General features: G+C 42.2%; 1 protein-coding gene across 4 annotated transcripts in view; it reads left to right on the plus strand.

Moving 5' to 3' along the window:
- dnmt3bb.1 (DNA (cytosine-5-)-methyltransferase 3 beta, duplicate b.1) overlaps positions 1 to 22419 on the plus strand; it is a 44320-nt gene that overhangs the window by 15927 nt on the left and 5974 nt on the right. For all 4 annotated transcript variants that reach the window (XM_034695903.1, XM_034695904.1, XM_034695905.1 and 1 more), the window contains exons 3-16: positions 6144 to 6294; positions 6907 to 6992; positions 7094 to 7255; positions 9460 to 9600; positions 13440 to 13598; positions 13710 to 13817; positions 13904 to 14045; positions 14165 to 14287; positions 14406 to 14450; positions 14541 to 14620; positions 17867 to 17979; positions 18099 to 18282; positions 18550 to 18634; positions 19791 to 19936. In XM_034695903.1, the coding sequence (XP_034551794.1) occupies positions 6144 to 6294; positions 6907 to 6992; positions 7094 to 7255; positions 9460 to 9600; positions 13440 to 13598; positions 13710 to 13817; positions 13904 to 14045; positions 14165 to 14287; positions 14406 to 14450; positions 14541 to 14620; positions 17867 to 17979; positions 18099 to 18282; positions 18550 to 18634; positions 19791 to 19936 (1725 nt within the window). The remainder of the gene's footprint in view (positions 1 to 6143; positions 6295 to 6906; positions 6993 to 7093; positions 7256 to 9459; positions 9601 to 13439; positions 13599 to 13709; positions 13818 to 13903; positions 14046 to 14164; positions 14288 to 14405; positions 14451 to 14540; positions 14621 to 17866; positions 17980 to 18098; positions 18283 to 18549; positions 18635 to 19790; positions 19937 to 22419) is intronic.

The raw sequence follows: 22419 nt of genomic DNA on the forward strand, positions 1-22419 counted from the left end.
GAATGCATTTAGCTCACCACTCTCGTCAATGAAGCTACGGTGGCCTTCGAGGACAAGAAGCTGTAATGCACGATAAGTTTGATCCACATGCACGTGTTTGCTGCAGATTCTGACAGTCCTCAGGAGTTCAACCTCCCTCCTGTACCCTTATCCTCAGGCAGCCATCAGGTCAGACGTTCTCCTCCACAGGGAGCTGAATCTTAAATCGTCTGTTGAAACATTCAGATCCTTTCAGCGTTCATGTCCTCCAGAAGATTAATCATAATGTCTTCAGTGAACCTGCTGACCTCTCTCCCCTCTTTCTCTTTCTCTCTCTCTCTCTGTGAGCGCTCTCAGCCATCTTGAGCGCACACTTCACACTCAGGTTCACAGAGTTCGTTAATTATAGTGGAAATTTGGCTTTACAACCCGCATGCATTCCCTGTTTTAATGATGTTTTACAATCACAAACAACCTCACATACACGGAGAGAGAGTTCTCTTAAAGAGTCAGCACAATACGCTGTTCTCCATCTGCTGCACAACTGCTGCTTCTCTCTCTCCTTTGACTCCATTTCATCTTTGTCTCGTGTCAAAGAAACCTCAACATTCACAAAACAACTCCTTTTTCATCCTTTAAACTGTGAGCACTAAGTTTATGATATCAATCAATCAGTCTTTATTTATAAAGCACCAAATCTGAAGACCCTTTCCAAACAGAGCCGGTCTAGACCGTACTCTATGTTCTATTATCAACAAAGACCCAACATATAGACCGGATCAGATCCAGTCCCATCTTCCAGACAGGACTCAGTCTGATCTCATCTTAATCCACCATGAGCAGAGCACTTTGCAGCATTTAGCAAGTTACAGTGGCAAGGACAAAGTTCCTTTAACAGGCAGAAACCTCCAGCAGGACCAGACTCATGTTAGACACACATCTGCTGAGACCGTGTTGGAGAGAGGGATAGAGGGAGATGAAGAGAGAGAGAGATGATAGTGGGGAGACGGATAGTAGTAGTTGTAGCAGCTGGAGTCTGGACCACGTCCACAGCAGCAGAGATCCAGAGGAACCTACGAGACAAGGGAGCTCAGGGACTCCAGAAAGGTCTAAGAAAAGAGAGAAAAGAGGGAGACCAGAAGAAAGAAAAAGAGGAGAATAAATGGTGAAGGAAAGGACGGGATGAGAAAAGAAGACATAAAGGATGAAGAAACATGGAGAGAACAAAGAGGGAAAGAAAGAAAGAAGAGAGAGAGAGAGAGAGAAAGAAAGAGAAAGAATGAATGAATGAATAACAGACCCCAAAAAAGGAATCTACAGCAGAGATCCAGAGGAACCTACGAGACAAGGGAGCTCAGGGACTCCAGAAAGGTCTATGGTTAGTAACTTTAATGGGACAGGAAGAGTTAAAGTGAGAGACAGGCAGAGAGAGAAGAGAGAGGGAAAGACAGGATCCCAGTGTGTCAGTTCAAGGATTCAAGGTTTTTATTGTCATACCAACACAAGCTGTCGCATGACATGGGAAGACATTTCTTTCTCAGGTGTATAAAGCCACAGAGAACACACAATTAAAGGAAGACATTAGTAATAAATATAAATATTGTGCATGGACTGATTGAGTTATTTACTCATAGTGCAATAGAATGTGCAAATGTACGATGTGCAAGTTTTGAGGTCGTCCGTTTTTGTACTGTTCATGTCAGAGTCTGTATGGCTGAGAGCGGCCGAGACTACAGAGCACCACCAGAGTTCAGCAGTCTTACGGCCTCAGGAAAGAAGCTGTTCCTCATTCTGCTGGTTCTGCTTTTGATGCTCTGCGGCCTCCTGCCTGAGGGGAGAGGAGCAAACAGTGTGTGTGCAGGGTGGGAGGTGTCCTTCATGATGCCAGAGGCCCTTTTCCTGCATCTGCTGGTGTAAATGTCAGTGGTTGGTGGTAAGCTGCACGACTCTCTGTGCGGCCTTTACCACCCTCTGCAGAGCCGTCTTCTCTGTTCCTCCGGTGGTCTGGTTCTATAGCAGGGCGGACCTCCAGCGTAGGCTACGCCGTCCATTAATCAGCCTTAAGTCAATTACTCAGTGGCGCCATATAGGGGGGAAAAGTTAGGATGATTCAGCCAGCCCAGCCTGAGTCACACTAATCAGCTGTGCAGCGCAGTCACACAGAAGTTGCAGAGTGCGCTAGGCAGCTAAAATGTCTGGAAAGACAAAGTCTGGGTCCCAGAAAAGGAGGGAAAGAAAGGAGAGAGAGGAGAGAGAGAAGAAAGGGCGACAGTATCTCACCCAGTTCTTCACCAGGAAAGGTTGGTATAGTCTTTGAGTTGTTAAAATCAACCTGACACTAAATATTTGACTCCAAGAAGCATAACAGCTGAAAAGGTAGAGTTATGTAAAGCGTTGACTGGGTTGATTGGATCCTGGAGATGTGGTTACAGCAGTTGCACAGGGTTCTTGTGGCCTTTGGTGATGGGGCCCAATGTGGTATTTTTTCATGGGGCCCAAAATCCCTGGCGGCACCCCTGCATATACTGCAGCCGGTCACCAGGGGGAGCTCTAAATGTTTTGGCTTCAAGCTGTTGTATCACTTATCTTTTCGTACGGTCAGACTTTGGCGCCCCCTGTGGACAACCTGCTACTTTTGCTCATCTTGCAAGTGCAATAAATGTCATCCCTCTTCATTGTAACAAACACATCACTCACTGAGAGTCTTCTGTGGAAATGATCATTAAAAAGCTGTTTCTGCAGGACCCTGTTGATCATTGATTGACCTGAAGTCGACCTGATGGCAGAAGTGACGGTCATAAAGTTACACGAGTTAGTCCGTCTCCTTCCTGATGATGTCGTCTGTTGTTGTAGCGAGGCAGCAGTCATGACTTCATTCTGCCTGCCACACATTAAGACCTCTGTAAGTCCCACAGTGTTTCTTAAACACATTAATAACTGTGCATCTTTTGTATCCAGTCTTGAGTGGGTGTCGGGGAGGATTAGTTTGAAATCATAACTTTAAGTGGAATGTCGCAGGTTCAAGTCCGGACAGAGCTGAGGAGCACATGGAGCAGGTCTCACATGGCTGCAGAGAAGTGATGCAGAGACACAGATTCATCATCTGCTGTGTTATCATGGTCTCTGTCCTGGTTCTGGACATGCCAGCACTCCTGACAGATTTGTGTTAGTCTGAATGTGTCGGTTTATTTTCTGAGACTGTCAAAAGAGCAGAGCGAGACTATCTCCTTCGTGAAAACGACCCCTGAAGGAGGGGAAGGTTTGACACCATGTTGCTGGAGATTTCACACCCTGCAGCTCTCTGTTAAAAGCTTCTTTCTGACGTGTGTCTTTGTCATGGTGTGTTCTGTTTGCTCAACAATACAGAAGACTTTTTGTGATGGTGAGGATTTTGCACGTTCCTGCATCGACTTGTTTGTTTGATGTGATTTGAACAAAAGCCTCAGTTACAGAAGTTATTAAACGGACACATGGTCTTACATTTCTGTGATTAACGAGCAAAGATGTCTGATGTGTTAACGCTGACGATGCAGAAACGTTATCCAGAATGCAACACATGCATTTAAGCCGGCACACTTTGCAAACACATGGATGTTTGTAGATACCTAAAGGCTTTCGTAAGGAGGTGACCCAGTTGGAAAGCTGTCTGGCAGAGCAATCATCTGCTGAGCTTCAGGGATGAAAAGTTCAGGAGGTTCAGCCATGATCCAACAGGTTTCACTCTGTTTGCATATTACTAATAATGTGGCTTCAAATAATTACAAGAACATTATGTGACAGTTTGATAACAGGCGTCAAACCTGCACTGATGATCCAGTGTTTACTCTTCTGGAGGATGGAGGACGCGGTGCTGAAAAGAAAGACTCCATTGGAGATGTTTAATGACGTCTGAGACTCAAACACAGTTCTGGGTGGGCTGACAGGTGAAGGTGTGTTGTTGTGACGAGCACTGAAGTGAATTAGTTGGTAGAACACAGTCTGCTTCAGGCTACCTGTTATTAACAAGCCGCTACAATGGCTGGATTGGTTCGTGTCTGTCATCTGGTGGAAATATGGTCACAGGGATGTTCCAGAAACCAAGATGGTGACAGCCGAGAGTAACGCATGACTCCAGTTTGTCTGAGTCTACTTTTCTACGATCGGGTAATGCTAATGAGTTATAGAGGAACTTTAACCCTGAACTACGTGTGTTTCAACTGGTGGACCCAGGGTCTAAATTTAGTTAAGGGGTAGATAATCTCCCCCCTAAAAAGCCCCTGCTAGGGGGGTAGTACTTTTCAAAGGTCCCAGGACTTTCTGGGGGCGGGGCCTGCAATGCTGAACGTGTCTGATTGGTAGATTAACCTGCAGTGTTTTTATTCCTCTCTCCGTCCACAATAACATCACACACATCTGTGATTCTCTTGATTTCTCTTTCTTTCATTAGTTTTTATTTGTTCTATCTTTTTTGTATGTGTGTGTACTTTTCAAAAGAAGAAGCTGTGATTCTCCGGGTCAACTTTTTTGCCAATTTTTTTTTTCATTTTGTTTTTGCCAAAAAAAAAAAAAAAAAAAATTAACATTTTTTTCTTCAAAATTTTAATAAAAAAAAAAAAATATGATTTTTTTTTTTTTCAAAAAAATATTTTGAAAAATTATTATTATTTTTCAATTTTATTTGGTCAATTAATTTTTTCAAATTTTCTTTTGTTAAAATTTTTTTTTTCAATTTTTTTTTGTCCAATTTTTCCAAAAACCATTCCCAGTCATTGTTTTGTCCATCTGTGATTCTCTTGATTTCTCTTTCTTTCATTAGTTTTTATGTGTTCTATCTTTTTTGTATGTGTGTGTACTTTTCAAAAGAAGAAGCTGTGATTCTCTTGATTTAGCAGCTTGTAATAGTAGTCTTCTCTCAGCCCACCGTGAATGTGTCTCTCCTCCCGGTGTTCCGGTTTTAAAAGTGACCCTGTAAACTGGAGACCTTCAGCTGAACGTGTCAGTGTTTGTGGAGTTTACACAGCTGTTGAAACACAGAGGGAGTTCCTGGGAATGCAAACTAGTTTAGTTTTTATTAAGATTTCAAAATATCCTCATCAGATATTTAATGATGGTCTAAAGACGTTTATGAGGGATGCATCCGGCTGGGAGTCTCCAGTTAACAGGGTCGCTGTTTAAACCAAAACACCGGTCGATCTCTGCGATCACGGCTTTTTGAGTTCAAAAGGATTTTAAAGCCGTGTTGAAACGTCTTTGCTACTCGCGCTTATCTCCTCTCACGTGTTGATTCATTCTTTGCTTTTTCCATGTTTTTAACCTTTTGGAGAACAATTTCAAATTTGAGGAAAATTAATTTTTGGACAGGCTCCATGTCAACTTTTTTGTCAATTTTTTTTGTCAATTTTTTTTGTCAATTTTTTTTGTCAAATTTTCTTGTCAAATTTTTTTTTTTTTTTTTTTCAAAAAAATTATTTTCAAAAAATGTTTTTTAAATATTTATTATTATTATTTTTTTCAAAAAAAATGTTCTAACGTTTTTTTTCACTTTTCTCAAAATTTTCAAAAAACCATTCACAGTCATTGTTTTTCCATCTGTGATGAATGGCATTCATCTTTGTTTTACTGCCCTCTACTGGTCTGGTGGTGTAGTGCCAAAGGATTTTAAAGCCGTGTTGAAACGTCTTTGCTACTCGTGCTTATCTCCTCTCACGTGTTGATTCAGTGAATCCATCTGTGATGAAATATAGCACCATCTAAAACAGACCAGCTGAGTCTCTTCATGCTAACAGGCTAACTGTTGTGTTGCTCATAATGATACCTGCCTGTCCGTCTGCTTCTATGGTGTCATCTGTGATGAATGGCATTCCTCTTTGTGTTACTGCCCTCTACTGGTCTGGTAGTGTAGTGCACTTACTTTGTTTTTTCTCCATACGTCACTGGCCTGATTTGCACAATCTAGTGGCAACAAACGCAGACAACAGTGGGTGCACAGGAACCTTTTAGTTCAGGGTAAAGTAGTTCTGGGGACTAAAAGACCCTGGAACTCTTGGTGGAAATCACCTATTTATGATCTCATCTTTTTGTCGCAAAAACGATGAATGCTCTCGAAGCTAAACATCAACAAGCATGGAAACATGTATCTTTGCCAGCCTTGTCTTAACTTCATCTCCTTCATCCTCTATCCTCAGGCGCCGGTGAACGGAGACACGCCCCCAGCTGAGGGCCTATCAGAGAACGACAGCGGCGTGGAACTGACCAACGAGAACAGCCCTCTGACTGCAGCCGAACCGCCTTCTCCCTTCAGCCCCAAGCAGAACGGAGACGCCGCCTCGCCTCAAGGTAACACAGCGATGGTCTCTCACTCACCTTTTAGACTTTCACACTGGACTCTTCTTCTTCAACCTCAGATGTTTTTATTCATCCTGTTACATGTCATCTTCACGCTGGTCACATGATGTAATGTCATCACCCTTGCACGCTTGCTTGTGTAGAATTTTCCTGAATACTTCCTGCTGTGGTCTCACAACAACCACCCACACTTCAACAGAAATTTTACTCCAAGGCAGGAAGAGGCCAAGATAAAATCAGGGTTAAACTTTCAGCTGTTTGCGTTCACACATGCGGCGCCCACCCTTGAGTTTGTGCAAGTGTTTATACAGCTCAACTTAAATTTACAATGTGTTTGAGTCTTTTGAGTTTATTATAAAAGGGTCTTAACTGCTAAAACATGAACTTCACACACGTTTCTGTCTATTGATTGTTGAAAGATTAACGGCCCGCTGCTTTCCCTGAATTTGCCGACTCATTTGATGTTGAAGTTTTGAACTTTGACCTCATTGGTTCCTTTAAAATCCAGACATCACAGAGACAAAGTGACCGTTACTCTATCTCTTGAAATTATTGAGTTCCTCCTCCGCCATCTGTCTAACCTTCTGTCGATCCCTCGCTCAGATGATAACCAGTGTACGAGGGGAAGCAGGAAGAGAAGCAGGAAGAATCTGGAGGAGGAGGAGACTACCTGGGACTCCTACAGCGAGGTACAAAAACAAAACTCTCCTTCCTTGAAGCGTGTAAATGATTCTCCTCCAGGGGGAGCAGAAACGTGATGACCCTCCTCCTTCTGTGTTTGTGTGTTCAGGAGAAACCCGCAGCAGCAGCGGCTCAGCTGGGTTTGAGACAGACCCCTCAACCGAGGACCATCTTCCAGGCCGGTCTGACGCCGCACACGCACAACAAACCTCGCAGACAGAACCGCAAACAGGAGCACGCCATGTCTCTGGTGAACTTGGTGAACTCACAGGTACTTTGACCCCCTGCTGAGATGTTGTTTCTGCAGAGATGTGTAATAATTAAACATGAAGGGATGTTTTCTGACCTTTTAAAGAACTCCTGTTCGTCCTCAGCTTTAAAGGGATAGTTCGCTTTGTGGTTGTTTGAGATACTTTTAACAAACTCAACATCAAAGCACTATTCTCTTTAAAAGTTCTCTAGTAGGTCATTCTTCAGAGCTTATCTTCACCGTCACAGCAGTTACAGTGGCAGGACTCAGACTCATGTTAGACACACATCTGCTGAGACCGTGTTGGAGAGAGGGATAGAGGGAGATGAAGAGAGAGAGAGATGATAGTGGGGAGACGGATAGTAGTAGTTGTAGCAGCTGGAGTCTGGCACGTCCACAGCAGCAGAGATCCAGAGGAACCTACGAGACAAGGGAGCTCAGGGACTCCAGAAAGGTCTATGGTTAGGAACTTTAATGGGACAGGAAGAGTTAAAGTGAGAGACAGGCAGAGAGAGGAGAGAGAGGGAGAGACAGTCTAAGCCTATAGCTGCAGAACTGGTGCAAGCCTGAACTAGACCTAACTATAAGCTCTAGTGAATAACTGATGACTTAAATCTTGACTTTTGTTGTGCACAGATTAAATGGACATACACATTTGATAACACTCAAAGTAATGAAGTCAAATCAGCAGAATCAACAAAGTAGACACTCTGGTGATTTAGGGCCTGTTTCCATTAACAGCGTTCTTTACACTTGCAGCGCCCACAACCCTTACATCAGAGCACTTTTCTCTGATGCTAAGTAACAGTAGCTGACTCAAAGCTGAAGTTTTGAATTTCAGTGTATGCTTTGCATGTGCTTTTGTCAAAGAAATTTAAAAACAATAGATGGAAATGGTACCCTTCATCCTCCACCATCCTTTGTTGTTTACAAAGTTGGAATCAGAAGTGCCGACCCACATTAGTTTTGATGGTTGGTAATCGAGCAGTGAAATGGATGTGGTCGGCGATCTAAAAGTTGCACTAACTTAGAACAGAGAGCGTTGAGAGCACACCTGACACTGAGGGTGTTTTTGCACAGGATGCTGTTGGTGGAAACAGGCCCTCAAATAGGCCTCAGGGTCACAAAGTGCAAAATGTAAGAGCATCAAAGTATGTTTGCATTTGATTCTTTAATGAATTAAGTATTTTTTGCTGCACAAGATTTAAAGTGTGGTTAGAAATGTGCAGCTGCAGGTGGAGACCTCGATCTGGGTGCTTCAGAATGACGATAGCTGGTGCAACATTTACAAAACTGACATAACCTTAAGTTTGTAAGGAGTTTAGAAATATAATGCATTAAGAGAGAGACTGATTGGGATATTTCTGAATTATTGAAACACTTTTTGGTTGATTGATAAACATCATCTTGCAGCTCCGGTGGTTCAGATTCTCAGGATGTGAAGCTTTTTTAAAAACTTGTAAAAACACCCATAAAGACATTTATAGTGCAGAGTTTTTAAGATGAATATGAACTATTTATTCTTCCTTTGAGTCGTTGCCTCGGGCCGTCTTCTGGTTCACCAAAAGTCAAACCGTCTGGATCTGGTGCCGCTTGTCAGTACACGCCCGAAACCAGGACTCTGTTCCACAGAACATAAACACAAACACACAGGAGCTTCATGTTCCGTTTGAACCTCTCCGCTCGCTGTAGTTTGTGCCGCACAGCTTTTACAATGCAGTGGAAAAATAAAACAGACAGGTCAGTCGGTTCAGCTTTGTTTTGACTCTCCCACATCCTGGTGCTGAGCCCAAAACCACGAACGTGTGGTTGCATCCAGGTTGTTAAAACAAACACGCGCTTATTTAAACTCCTACAGATTCAACCGTCTGAATACACCAGAGAGAAAGAAGGAGTGTTTATTCTTCCTTGTTTGGTTTGTGCAATCATCTTTTCATGTTGCACGTCTGCAGCGTTTCTCATTACAGACAAATTATAGACATTCTTCCAAACATCTGCAAAAGACAATGCAGTGTTTTCATTTCATTTCATCGTGCATGTGTTACCTTTTTTAAACCCTGTATGCTATTTTATCCTCTCGCTGTTTTACAAGATCTGTGTTCATGGAGGCACAGAGGAACCGTTGGTGTTGAGTTGTGGGAAAAAAACCTCCTCTTGCTTCATTTTGCACATAAAAAAAAACATGACTCATAAACCTTCTCCCTGTCACTCTCTCTTTCCGTCAGTGTGTCGGTGTTCCTCGACCTGCCGTCGTGCCGGGCGGAGTCCCCGAGGCCCCTCGTCTGGAACTGATGGAACAAGACTCCAAGGACTCGGCCCAGAGCACCAGCACCTCGTCCAGCACTGAAATCCAGCCAGAGTACAACGTAAGACGTGTGAGAGAGTGTGTGTGGGTGTGTGTGTGTGTGATGGAGATGGAGATGAGCGGAGAAAGGGAGAAAACTGTTCCAGACACTACACTTACACCGGCTCTCACGGGGGAGATTGATGACTTGGAGCAACTTCAGAGAAATGAAGGAAGAAGAAACAGAGACAGGACGTGTGAAGCTGCAGAACATGCAGATTATTTGGTTTGAGATGCATCGAGTGTATCATCTTTACTCTGAGGGATAACTTCAGGAGGTGAACGCTCAGGTTGACTGAGCTCTCATTGGTTTGGTGTGATGCATGCATTAGCGCTCACTCGTTCTCGTCTGCAGCTTCTTTGGCAAAAAGGAAAAGAATGTAAAGAAGCAGGAGTAACAAAAGTAAGCAAGTCTTTTATCCCACTGCAAGCATCCAACTAAGGGCCTGTGCACACAAACTAGAACTTCAGCATGCACACACTTAGTTTAGTTCTAACAAATATGCAACAAATAATAACGCACATGTTAGCAGGATTCAACTTGAAGCGTGCGTCCTGAAAGCGTCGAGCGGAGGGAGAGAGAAGCAGAGAAAGAGAGAGCTGTGTGGACGCAGGAGAGAGTGAATACTTTCAGAGAGTGAAGTGGAGGTTTGGCAGCGCTAGAAAGAAGAGAAGGGAACCTCAGATCCTCCTCCACCTGGCCTTGTGTTAGTGCAGGTGGCCACAAACACTGACTGTGTTTGCTCTGTATCAATAGTTTCATTCAGGTCAGGATGACCACAGCAGCGCCTGTGTGTGTGTGTGTGTGTGTGTGTTTACGTGTTTGGAGACACTCTCTGCATACTTATGGAGGTCTGTTATCCTCCGTCTGCTCCCTCTCTTGTGTGTGTCGATGGTCTGTGTGTGTTTTTCTACTTTCTGGTGTGTGTTTGTGCTGAAGCCCGGCTGAACTCAGCAGAGCGTGGCATCCTTTAATGGAGCCTGACTCCGGTACAAAGCCTAATGGGTTTCCTCTCTTCAGGCGGACTGGAGGAACACACAGGCCGGGCTCAACTAGGATTTGTCTGCAAGCATAGAAATCCCACCTGCTCATAAAGCAGAGAACATAAATCTCAAACCACAGAAAGGCGGAGAGAAAAACGGGTCACTTATGGTTTCATCAGGCCCGCTGGATGTTTTCTTAAAGACTCTTCCTGCAGAGAGTCTGAAGTGGAGAGCTAACAGCGAGAAACACAGGAAACACCTGAGCAAACACACACACACGCTCAAGACTACAATGTTCCATCAGACAGGTGATGAGTGATGCAGAGGGGGACAAACAATCTGGAGTTTGTGTTTGTGGCTGATTTTAAAGATCGGGGTGTTTTATCTTTGGGAAAGTTCCTCTCACTCAGTTTGAGGTTTTGGAGCCAGACTCAGCCGGAGAGATTGGCTGGTAGGACCTTAGTGTTGACATCCTGAACCTTCTGCAAACCAAAGAAGGCAATTCATTTGCAGATAGAACTCAGAGCGCCCTCAGGTGGGTCCAGTCCACAGCAGAACAGATTCCTGTGTGGGTTTGTAGCAGACACTGATGGAAAGTTTTGAAAAGAAGAAAAAATCTGCAGAAAACAGTAGATATTGAATAAAAAATTAAAAATGTATTAATAAATACACACAAAATAAAATTCATAAATACAAATACAAAATAATACAAAGTTTAATTAATAAATACAATAATAAAATAAATGTTACAATAAAAAATATTCTTGTTTGATATTATTGATACATATTTATGTGTTTATTACTTGATAAATAGGTTTTTATTTATTGTTTAATAAATGGGATTTTATTTAGATAGTAAGTAAATAGTAAATCAAAGACAACATTGTAGAATTCTGTCCTTTAAGATCAAAGACAACATTCTAGAATTCTGTCTTTAAGATCAAAGACAACATTCTAGAATTCTGTCCTTTAAGATCAAAGACAACATTCTAGAATTCTGTCCTTTAAGATCAAAGACAACATTCTAGAATTCTGTTCTTTAGGATCAAAGACAACATTCTAGAATTATGTCCTTTAAGATCAAAGACAACATTCTAGAATTCTGTCTTGAAGATCAAAGACAACATTCTAGAATTCTGTCTTTAAAGATCAAAGACAACATTCTAGAATTCTGTCCTTTAAGATCAAAGACAACATTCTAGAATTCTGTCTTTAAGATCAAAGACAACATTCTGGAATTCTGTCTTAAGATCAAAGACAACATTCTAGAATTCTGTCCTTTAAGATCAAAGACAACATTCTAGAATTCTGTCCTTTAAGATCAAAGACAACATTCTAGAATTCTGTCCTTTAGGATCAAAGACAACATTCTAGAATTCTGTCTTTAAGATCGAAGACAACAATCTAGAATTCTGTCCTTTAAGATCAAAGACAACATTCTAGAATTCTGTCCTTTAGGATCAAAGACAACAATCTAGAATTCTGTCTTTAAGATCGAAGACAACAATCTAGAATTCTGTCCTTTAAGATCAAAGACAACATTCTAGAATTCTGTCCTTTAGGATCAAAGACAACATTCTAGAATTCTGTCTTTAAGATCAAAGACAACATTCTAGAATTCTGTCCTTCAAGATCAAAGACAACATCATAGAATTCTGTCCTTTAAGATCAAAGACAACATTCTAGTATTCTGTCTTTAAGATCAAAGACAACATTCTAGAATTCTGTCCTTTAGGATCAAAGACAACATTCTAGAATTCTGTCTTTAAGATCAAAGACAACATCATAGAATTCTGTCCTTTAAGATCAAAGACAACATTCTGGAATTCTGTTCTTTAAGATCAAAGACAACATTCTAGGATTCTGTCTTTGTTCTAAGAATTCTGCGACAAAAGTCAACATTCTAAAGAAGAGTCAGATCTAAACTGATCCTACTTTATTCCTCTCTTTTATAGCATCAATAACTCGTTCAAAGTAAACTAGTCAGGAACACGAACACTGTGAAAAGTGACCACCCAGTGAAGGGTTTTTGCGGTCTGTAAGAGTCTAATCATGGTCTTCTGATGCTTTATGGTTACACTAATCGCTCCAAATTGACCGCATCTTCCAAAACAAACATCATGCTGCATTAAAGGAGACTAGAAACTACAGGTTGAGACCATGAACTCATTTAGAGATGATAAATCCACAGATCAGAGTAATTGATCAGAGGATTAGAGAGCACTTATTTTTTGGCTTCACTTTTCAGAGCTGGAGGCTGCGCACACTTCTCTCTATCAGGCCACGTTATTATTGAGCTGACATGATTAAAGGTCATTATCCGTCATTAAATAAAGGGTTTGTTTACCTTTGTTAAGCCCAGTCTTTACACACATCCCTCCTCCTGATAGATCATCTTTAAATCAACATTTATTTCATCACCCTCCTCTTTTCTTTCCTTTGAAACTCCCCGCTCTGTTTTCAAAGTATTAACTAAAGAGATTGTTGTTCTTTAAAGTCAGACTCTTTCTTGACCCTTCAGTCCTCAGAAGCAAAAAGAACAAAGTTTTCTTTTTCTGCATCTCCATCCAAGACGTGTCCGAACCGTTGTTTTCATCACCCGTCTCTTTTCCTCCTCTCTTCCTGTGTTTCCTGTATCGTCTGTTTCTTTACTCCAAACGGAGTCAAAAACAAGATATCATTACCGATCTGAGACCATCAATCTATCTCTCTTTCTGTTGCTCATATTTCCTCCTCTCTTTATCATGAACACAAGAACAGGGAGAAGATGTTTCTGCTGAAGCATGCTGTTTGTTTTGGCACCGTCTTCTCTGCATGTCAGAGGAGTGTAGAGTTTAAGACTCTGTCCTCACTCTGCGTCTGCCTCCTCCCCTGCAGGACAATAAGGGCTTTGGGATCGGCGAGCTGGTGTGGGGGAAGATAAAGGGTTTCTCCTGGTGGCCCGGCATCGTGGTGACGTGGCGTGCAACTGGCAAGCGGCAGGCGAGCCACGGCATGAGGTGGCTGCAGTGGTTTGGAGACGGCAAATTCTCTGAGGTAAGGAGGGATGAAAAGAAGGAGGGAGGACTCAAAGAAGGAGGGAGGGAGGAGGGATGAAAGGAATGCATGGTGTGAGATGTTTTTTTAACGGTGTGGTTTTCGTTAAAGGTCTCAGCGGACAAACTGGACTCCATCACAGCTTTCCCAAAGTTCTTCAGCCAGGCCTCCTACACCAAGCTGGCCTCCTACCGCAGGGCCATCTTCCAGGCTCTGGAGGTGAGCTTCAGGTTTATGAGGCGTGAAGTAAAGTCACTTCATGTTTCCTTTACATGTGTCTCACATCAGGTCTCTTTCTGCCACAGATGGCCGGTATCCGTGCAGAGAAGACGTTCACTCCCTGTGAGTCTGATGTCTCAGAGGACCAGGTCAAACCCATGCTGGACTGGGCTAACGGGGGCTTCCTGCCCAAAGGAGAGGAGGGACTCAAACCCACACACACGGCTGGTGAGCAGAGCAGCACGACCCGACTGTTGTTTCCTGTTAATCCCAGAAACCTGCAGATATTGAAAGTTGAATGTAAATCCAGCCCTGATGTAAGAGAGTGTGTTTGTGTCTCCCTGCAGACAGTAACCCTCTGGACCACCAGGTCCTTGATGTGTCCCTTCCTGAGTGTTTCCCCAGCGCCAAGCGGCCCAGAGTCAGTCTGTGTAAGAGCAAAGCTGCACCTGAAGAGTCCTACAGCAGAGGTACTTTGGTCGAGTTTGTTCAAATATTCCTGCAGCTGCTTGTTTAAAAACCTTTGTTTCACATCGTGCATGAAAACGTTTCCTCATCCCCTCGTCCACCTCTGTTTTTGTGTCTCAGAACAAATGGTGAATGAAGTCGTGAAGAATAAAAGAAGTATAGAAGGTAAGACTTCAGTGTGTTCATGGTTGATCTTTATTACTGGAGTGTGTTTTCAGTTTCTCTCCTCTCACTGACCTGTTTGTGTTTCTGCAGAGTTCTGTCTCTCTTGTGGAAAGATGAAGGCAGCAACCTTCCACCCGCTGTTTGAAGGAGGCCTGTGCCAAACATGCAAGGTACAGAACTTCTTTATATATATATATATAACCTCCAGGGAATCACTAGGATAATGTCCACCTTACACACACTTACACACACCTGTGACACATCAGAAACTGTGCATCTTTAGACTTCTCTTGATCCCTGTGTGTGTCTGCATCTCTGCTTACTTTTTATTTCTCTGATGCTGATGAAAGTGAAGTGAGAGAGAGAGAGAGAGAGAAAGAGAGAGAGAGAGAGAGAGAGAGAGAGAGAGGGAGAGAGAGAGAGAGAGAGAGAGAGGGGAGAGAGAGAGAGAGGGAGATAGAGAGAGAGAGAGAGAGAGAGGGAGAGAGAGAGGAGAGAGAGAGAGGGAGATAGAGAGAGAGAGAGAGGAGAGAGAGGGAGAGAGGGAGAGGAGAGGAGAGAGAGAGAGAGAGAGAGAGAGGAGAGAGAGAGGAGAGAGAGAGAGAGAGAGAGAGAGAGAGAGGGGAGAGAGAGGAGAGGGATAGAGAGAGAGAGGAGGGAGAGAGAGAATGAGAGAGGGAGAGAGAGAGGGAGAGAAGAGAGGGAAGAGAGAGGGAGATAGCGAGAGAGGGAGAGAGGGAGAGAGAGGGGAGAGGAGGGGAGAGGGAGGAGAGAAAGGTGGAGGAGAGAGAGAGGGAGAAGAGAGGAGGAGGAGAGAAGAGAGAGGGAGAGAGAGAGGAGAGAGAGAGAGCAGAGAGATGAGAGAGGGGAGAGGTAGGACCAGGAGGAAGGTGGTAGGAGAGAGGGGAGTGAGAGAGAGAGAGGGGGGAGAGAGAACAGAGGGAGAGAGAGGGGATAGAGAGAGGAGGAGAGAGAGGGAGAGAGAGAGGGAAGAGGAGGAGAGAGACGAGGATGAGAGGAGAGATAAGAGAGGGAGCGGAGAGGGAGGGAGATAAGGGGAGAGAGAGAGAGAGAGAGAGAGGAAGGGGGGAGAGAGAGAGAGAGAGAAGAGAGAGAGAGAGGGAGAGAGAGAGAGAGAGAGAGAGAGAGGGAGAGAGAGAGAGAGAGAGAGAGAGAGAGGGAGAGAGAGAGAGAGAGAGAGAGAGAGAGAGAGAGATGACAGTGTCCTAAAACTTTATTTTAAAGGTGTTTGTGTCAGGAAAGTCAGCCCGTAGTTTCAGTCTCCTACAAAGTACGTTGAGTGGAGGTAGAGGGGGAGAGCCAGAGTCCCTGATTTGACGCCGTGTTGAAAATAAAGAGTTTTTCAGTATCTTAACTTGATTATATAAGATAAGATAAGATAAGACTTTATTGATCCCCTGGGGAGGAAATTCAGTTGTTACAACAACCCAGATATAAGTACAATCAAGAAGAAGTTTCAATTAGTAAAATAAAATAAGTAAAAATAAAAATAGATAAATAAAGATAGAATATAATTTAGATATATACAATGTTACAAATGGAATTTAGATTAAATAGCATTAATTACAGGCAGTGTTAAAAATATGGTATTAAAAATAAAATAAAGCATCAAAATAACAATAAGAATATAAATATTTAAAGTGAATAAATAAATACGCCAATAATTAGAATTAATCAGTCAATCAATACATATTTAAAATAATGACATATTTAAAATAAATACATATATTAAGATACATAAATATATCAAATAAGTAAATAAATATATAAATATTTAACTAAACTAAATAAAGGTAAGGATTCAAATTGAAGATAAATCAAAGACACTAAAAATATCCTTAACGCTCAGACACATAATAAAAAAACAAGTATTTAAAAATAAATAAAACAATAAAAAAGAACATTAAAATCAATATAAAATATAAAAAGCCTTACTTTAACTCCAGGTGGAATAGATCTGATTTTAAAAGTCTCAATATCTCCATCAGATCCTCTCAGATCCTCTGACAGGCTGTTCCATCGTCTCAGAGTGTCGTGGCTGAAAGCAGGGTCATCAGAAGTCTCTGTTCTCCTCTGCAGCACAGCTGAAAGCTTGCTTTATTGTGTTCTTTGGTAGACCAGAAAGGAGAGTACTACTGTAGTTTAGCCTGTTAGTGATGAAAGCTCCTCACGGGAGCTTTAATGAACATTTCTCCTGCTCTGGGATAAGCTGTGAGGTTTCCTCCCGGGTGAAATGAAGGTCAAATAAATGTAATAAAATCACAGCAGAGCAGCTGATTGGCTTAAAGGTGACATATCATGCAAAATTGACTTTTTAATGGTTCTTTACCTGAAATCTGTGTCCCTGTCTACAAACCCCCCGAGAATGAAAAGAATCCATTCTGCCCCTGTTCTGATTTCTCCACCTTTCTGTAAATGTGTGCTGAAACCAGCCGTTTCAGACTTCAGTGTTTTTGTTACGTAACAACAATATCCGGTCTGTCACGGAGTCAGAGCTCGGAGCTTGTTCAGCCCATAGACTGTATAAAATAATACTGAATCCCTCCTCCGTTTTTCATTACCTGCACAAATGTGTGCTAACAAGGAGCTTAGGAGGGAGGCATGCTAGTTGTAGGCTGTCTTAATAAACACAAAGGTCGGTTTTACTCCCCACGTCTGCAGATTTGAAGATCTAGTGGAGGATTTTTATTTATCATGGATAAGTGCTAGCGCTAGTTAGCATAGCTACATAGCTACATGTTGGTAGCTGTGTACCAAGACACACGTCTACATACTGATAAATAAAACAACAAGAAACACTAAATCTGTGACCAATCGTTCAGAAAGGTCCTGCTGCAGGCGCCTCTCCGTCAGGATCAGATTCTGGATCAGATTCAGAGGGTTGAAGTAACGTGATCTCTGAGCAGCCGTGTATATTCAGCCAACATGTAAACATTAGATCAACGTGCTGGACAGCCGAGGCACATCCACTTCCTGAGGGGGCGTGGTCAGAGAGAAAACAGAGTGTTCTGATGAGGACTGAAGAAGAGGGTTTTTCAGGCAGACCAGAATCTGATTTCAAAGTGTTTTTTTGAGCATAAACTTTAAAGACATGTTTTGGGGACCTCTTAGACCAATATATGTTGATGAAAAAAGCGTGATATGTCACCTTTAAAGTCAGTATGGGATACAAACCTTGAACCTGTCATGTTATGATAAATCTGTTGGCTCCTGCTGGATCAGGAGGATCTGCCTCTGTATGTTTCCTAACATTCAGATAAGAATGAAACTGATAGATGAGGAGACATCTAAAATTAAATACTGCACGTCAAGCATTATGAGCAGGAATATTTTGATAATTCTTCATGTTGAAAAAACTGGACCCATGTTTTATTTCACTGCTTGTATTTGTTCAGGACGTGTACCTGGAGATGTCCTACATGTACGATGACGATGGTTACCAGTCGTACTGCACCGTCTGCTGCGGAGGACGAGAGGTTCTGCTCTGTGGGAACGTCAACTGCTGCAGGTGAGTTACAGAAACACACATGAGGAGAGTCCTGCAGGCAAACAGGTCCTGGAGAGATGACCGAGCAACGCCTCTATTCTCCCTCCATCCACTCGTTCACCTCCTCTCCTCTCCTCCAGGTGTTTCTGCGTGGACTGCCTGGACATCATGGTCGATCCCGGAGCGTCCAATAACGCTCGCTACCTGGACCCGTGGAGGTGCTACATGTGCCAGCCGCTGATGCAGTACGGCGTGCTGAAACGACGGCACGACTGGAACCACAAGCTGCAGGAGTTCTTTGCCAACGACAACGGACAGGAGTTTGTGAGTCACACATTCATCTGACATGTTTTTATTTGGTTGAAGTTTAGTGGATTAAACAGAAACAGAAACAGAAACATGAGATCTCTTTTTTCCCCCTTGTTAACAAACTTGGACAACTTCTACATTCCTGATGAATCCAGTGAAAAATAGAACTTAAAAAACAACTTGACACTTCACCCTTTGACCAAAAGAAGCTCAGACTTGGATAAGAAGAATCCTCCTTGATAACCAAAACTCTGTTTTTCTTCTTCTCTTTTTATCTCCCAGGAGACACCAAAGATTTACCCAGCAGTCCCTGCAGAGCAGAGACGACCAATCAGAGTCCTCTCTCTCTTTGACGGCATTGCCACAGGTGAGGGGGATAAAAGACGTTTCAACACGGCTTTAAAATCCTTTTGAACTCAAAAAGCCGTGATCGCAGAGATCGGCCGGTGTTTTGGTTTAAACTGCGACCCTGTTAACTGGAGACTGTCAGCCGGATGCATCCCTCATAAACGTCTTTAGACGATCATTAAATATCTGATGAGGATATTTTGAAATCTTAATAAAAACTAAACTAGTTTGCATTCCCAGGAACTCCCTCTGTGTTTCAACAGCTGTGTAAACTCCACAAACACTGACACGTTCAGTTGAAGGTCTCCAGTTTACAGGGTCACTTTTAAAAGCGGAACACCGGGAGGAGAGACGCATTCACGGTGGGCTGAGAGAAGACTACTGTTACAAGCTGCTAAATCAAGAGAATCACAGCTTCTTCTTTTGAAAAGTACACACACATACAAAAAAGATAGAACAAATAAAAACTAATGAAAGAAAGAGAAATCAAGTGAATCACAGATGGAAAAAACAATGACTGGGAATGGTTTTTGGAAAAATGTGCCAAAAAAAAATTTAAAAAAAAAAATTTCACAGAAGAAAATTTGAAAAAAATAAATTGACAAAAATTTTTTTTGAAAAAAAACATGTTTGAAATTTTTTTTTTTTTGAAAAATTAAAATTTTGAAGAAAAAAATTTGAAAAAAAATTTTTTTTGAAACTGAATTTTTTTTGGCAAAAACAAAATGAAAAAAAAAATTGGCAAAAAAGTTGACCCGGAGAATCCCAGTTTCTTCTTTTGAAAAGTACACACACATACAAAAAAGATAGAACAAATAAAAACTAATGAAAGAAAGAGAAATCAAGAGAATCACAGATGTGTGTGATGTTATTGTGGACGGAGAGAGGAATAAAAACACTGCAGGTTAATCTACCAATCAGACACGTTCAGCATTGCAGGCCCCGCCCCCCGAAAGTCCCAGCACCTTTGAAAAGTACTACCCCCATAGCAGGGGCTTTTTAGGGGGGAGATTATCTACCCCTGAACTAAATTCAGACCCTGGGTCCACTGGTCCAAGCGCACGTAGTTCAGGGTGTTGCATCATTCTCACACTTGCACAATTTAATGTGATTTAAGTGTTAATATAAAGCCGCAGGTGTTCATGCGAAATGTGTGTGTGTGTGTGTTTTTTCAGGCTACTTGGTTCTGAGGGATCTGGGTTTTAAGGTGGACCAGTACGTGGCATCAGAGGTGTGTGAGGACTCGATCTCAGTGGGGGTTGTCAGACATGAAGGAAGGATCCAGTACGTCCACGATGTCAGGAACATCACAAAGAAAAACGTAAGATGGAACATCAAACACTCAACAGCAGCAAATATTCAATGATGTGGAGTGTGTTTGGAGTGTGTTTGGAGTGTGTGTGATGAATACAAGGAGGCAGTTTAGAGCTTTGACCCAACATACGTGATTGAACATGATCTTAATAAAGCATGTCAGGTCTCAGGAGAGTTACAGTTCCTGTTTTGTGGATTCAGACCCCCGTAAACTTGTGTGTTTGCATGTGTGGACTTTGATTGTCTCGTGTTAATAACTCTCTTTTTGAACACATACTCGAGGCGGCTCAAATTTCTCACCGTGAATCAAATTCTTAGTAATCTGTTTCCTTTAAGAGGAGCTCAGGTGTCCGGGCGGATAAATCAAACGCACCTTAAGTGCTCGTGAATCTTCAGATAAGCATCAGAGAGATGTTTGTTTTCAGCTCCGTGTCGTGGTTTCAGTTTGATGTTTTGAGGACGGGGAGCTGTGTGATAATAATCTGAGCTCTGAGGAGGAATGTGTGAACGAATCTTCACTTTAAAGAAACAGTTTGGGAAATATGCTCTCCTGTGAGTTACCATGAGTGTGAGATGAGACCTGTTAGGAGAGCGTCTTGGGGAGACTCCTGAAAGAGAAGGTTTTAATCTCAATGAGTGGTTGAATGAAGAATAAATAAGTGTAAAAAACTAGTAACACAAATATTAGAAATGCTTTATAAATAGCCTTTATTTTTCACTAACCTGAATATACATTGAAATAAAAGTTGATACAACAAATTGAGGGGAGCTTCCAGATTCTGATCCCTAATTTATTTAAACTTGTTAATAAAAATGTTCCATCTTTCTGCTTTCCAACAAAAAGATTTGATTCTGTTCAGTGATGAGAATAGAAGCTTACTCTGGACTTGAATGCAGCATCTGCTCGGTTTGTAGTGAAACCTCAGTGGCTACGTTTACATGAGACTTTTAATTCCTCTTTAATTCAGAATTAAAATTAAATCCTCTTTAAAAAGATTTAAAATGATGTAAACACCTAATTCAGAATGAAAATGACCATTCTGAATTAAACTTCAATTTGAAGTAAGTGTCTGGTTGATTCTGATTTTAAATCTGAATTGAATAATTCCTCCATCGTGTATACGTTCATTCCACTTTAAATTAATTCCGGTTGTTCTGAGCATGCTCGCTCCCTCGTCCTGTCGCCATGACGCACATATTCCAGGATGGCCGCCCGAAGCAAGCGTTGGACTCGAGCCGAGAGTATTTATTAAATAGGAGCCTTAGAAGAAATGGATATCATGAAAAGAGTTGATGGACGGAAGCATCAACATGTGGACCTTTTTAAAGCTGTAGCGTCTAATTGTATTTATTGTGTAATCTTAATAATAATAATAATAATAATAATAAAGATAATAATGCATTTTATTTATGGGCGCCTTTCTTGGCACTCAAGGTCACCTTCCAACATTAAAAACAAACAGAGTTTAAATAACAAACAGGAAATAAAACACAGTTTAAAAAGTTTGAAGTGAATGGACAGAGGAGTTGTGGTCAGATGGAGTAATCCAGTTTAAACAGATGAGTTTTGAGTTTGGATTTAAAATGTGGGAGTGAGTCAGTATTATGGAGGTCAGGTGGGAGAGAGTTCCAGAGCGGCTGAAGGCTCTGCTCCCCATGGTAACAAGGCGAGCAGAAGGTACAGTGAGGTGGATGGAGGAGGATCTGAGGGTGTGGACGGGTGTGTCAGTATGGAGGAGGTCAGAGAGATATGGAGGGGCGAGGTTGTGTTTGGATTTGAAGGTGAGGAGAAGTGTTTTGTAGTTGATCCAGTGTGTGATGGGGAGCCAGTGGAGCTGTTGCAGGATGGGTGTGATGTGGTGGATGGAGGCGGTGCGTGTGATGATACGGGCGGCTGAGTTTTGAACCAGTTGAAGTTTATGGAGGGTTTTGTGGGGGAGACCAAACAGAAGGGAGTTGCAATAGTCCAAACGGGAGGTGACGAGGCTGTGAAGAAGAATGGCCGTGGAGTGGGGAGTGAGTGAAGGACGGAGACGGTTAATATTGTGGAGGTGGAAGTAGGCAGACCGGGTGACTTGGTTGATATGGGAGGTGGAGGAGAGGGTGCTGTGGAGGATGACACCCAGACTCTTAACCTGAGGGGAGGGGAAGAGGGGCGAGTTGTCGATGGGAATAGAGAAATTATTCCATGTTGTAACCCAAAATAAAAGAAGCAGGAACTGGAACTGTTTTCTTCTGGTAGACACAAATACATCACGCCCGCCCCTGTCCAATCAGAACCCTTCCCAACCCCCAGACCTTAAGAGGAATTGAATAAAGACGATTAAACGTGTTTTCCATGTAAACCTCAATTCAGAATGACTATTTCCATGTAAACTTGATTGAGAATACTTTAATTCAGAATGATTTAACTCTGAATAATTGATTCAGAATTAAAAAACATCATGTAAGCATGGCCTGACAAAACGAGTCAGGAAAATGAAGCTTAGA

Source organism: Notolabrus celidotus, chromosome 11, assembly GCF_009762535.1.
Source record: "Notolabrus celidotus isolate fNotCel1 chromosome 11, fNotCel1.pri, whole genome shotgun sequence".
Classification (NCBI taxonomy): Eukaryota; Metazoa; Chordata; class Actinopteri; order Labriformes; family Labridae; genus Notolabrus; species Notolabrus celidotus.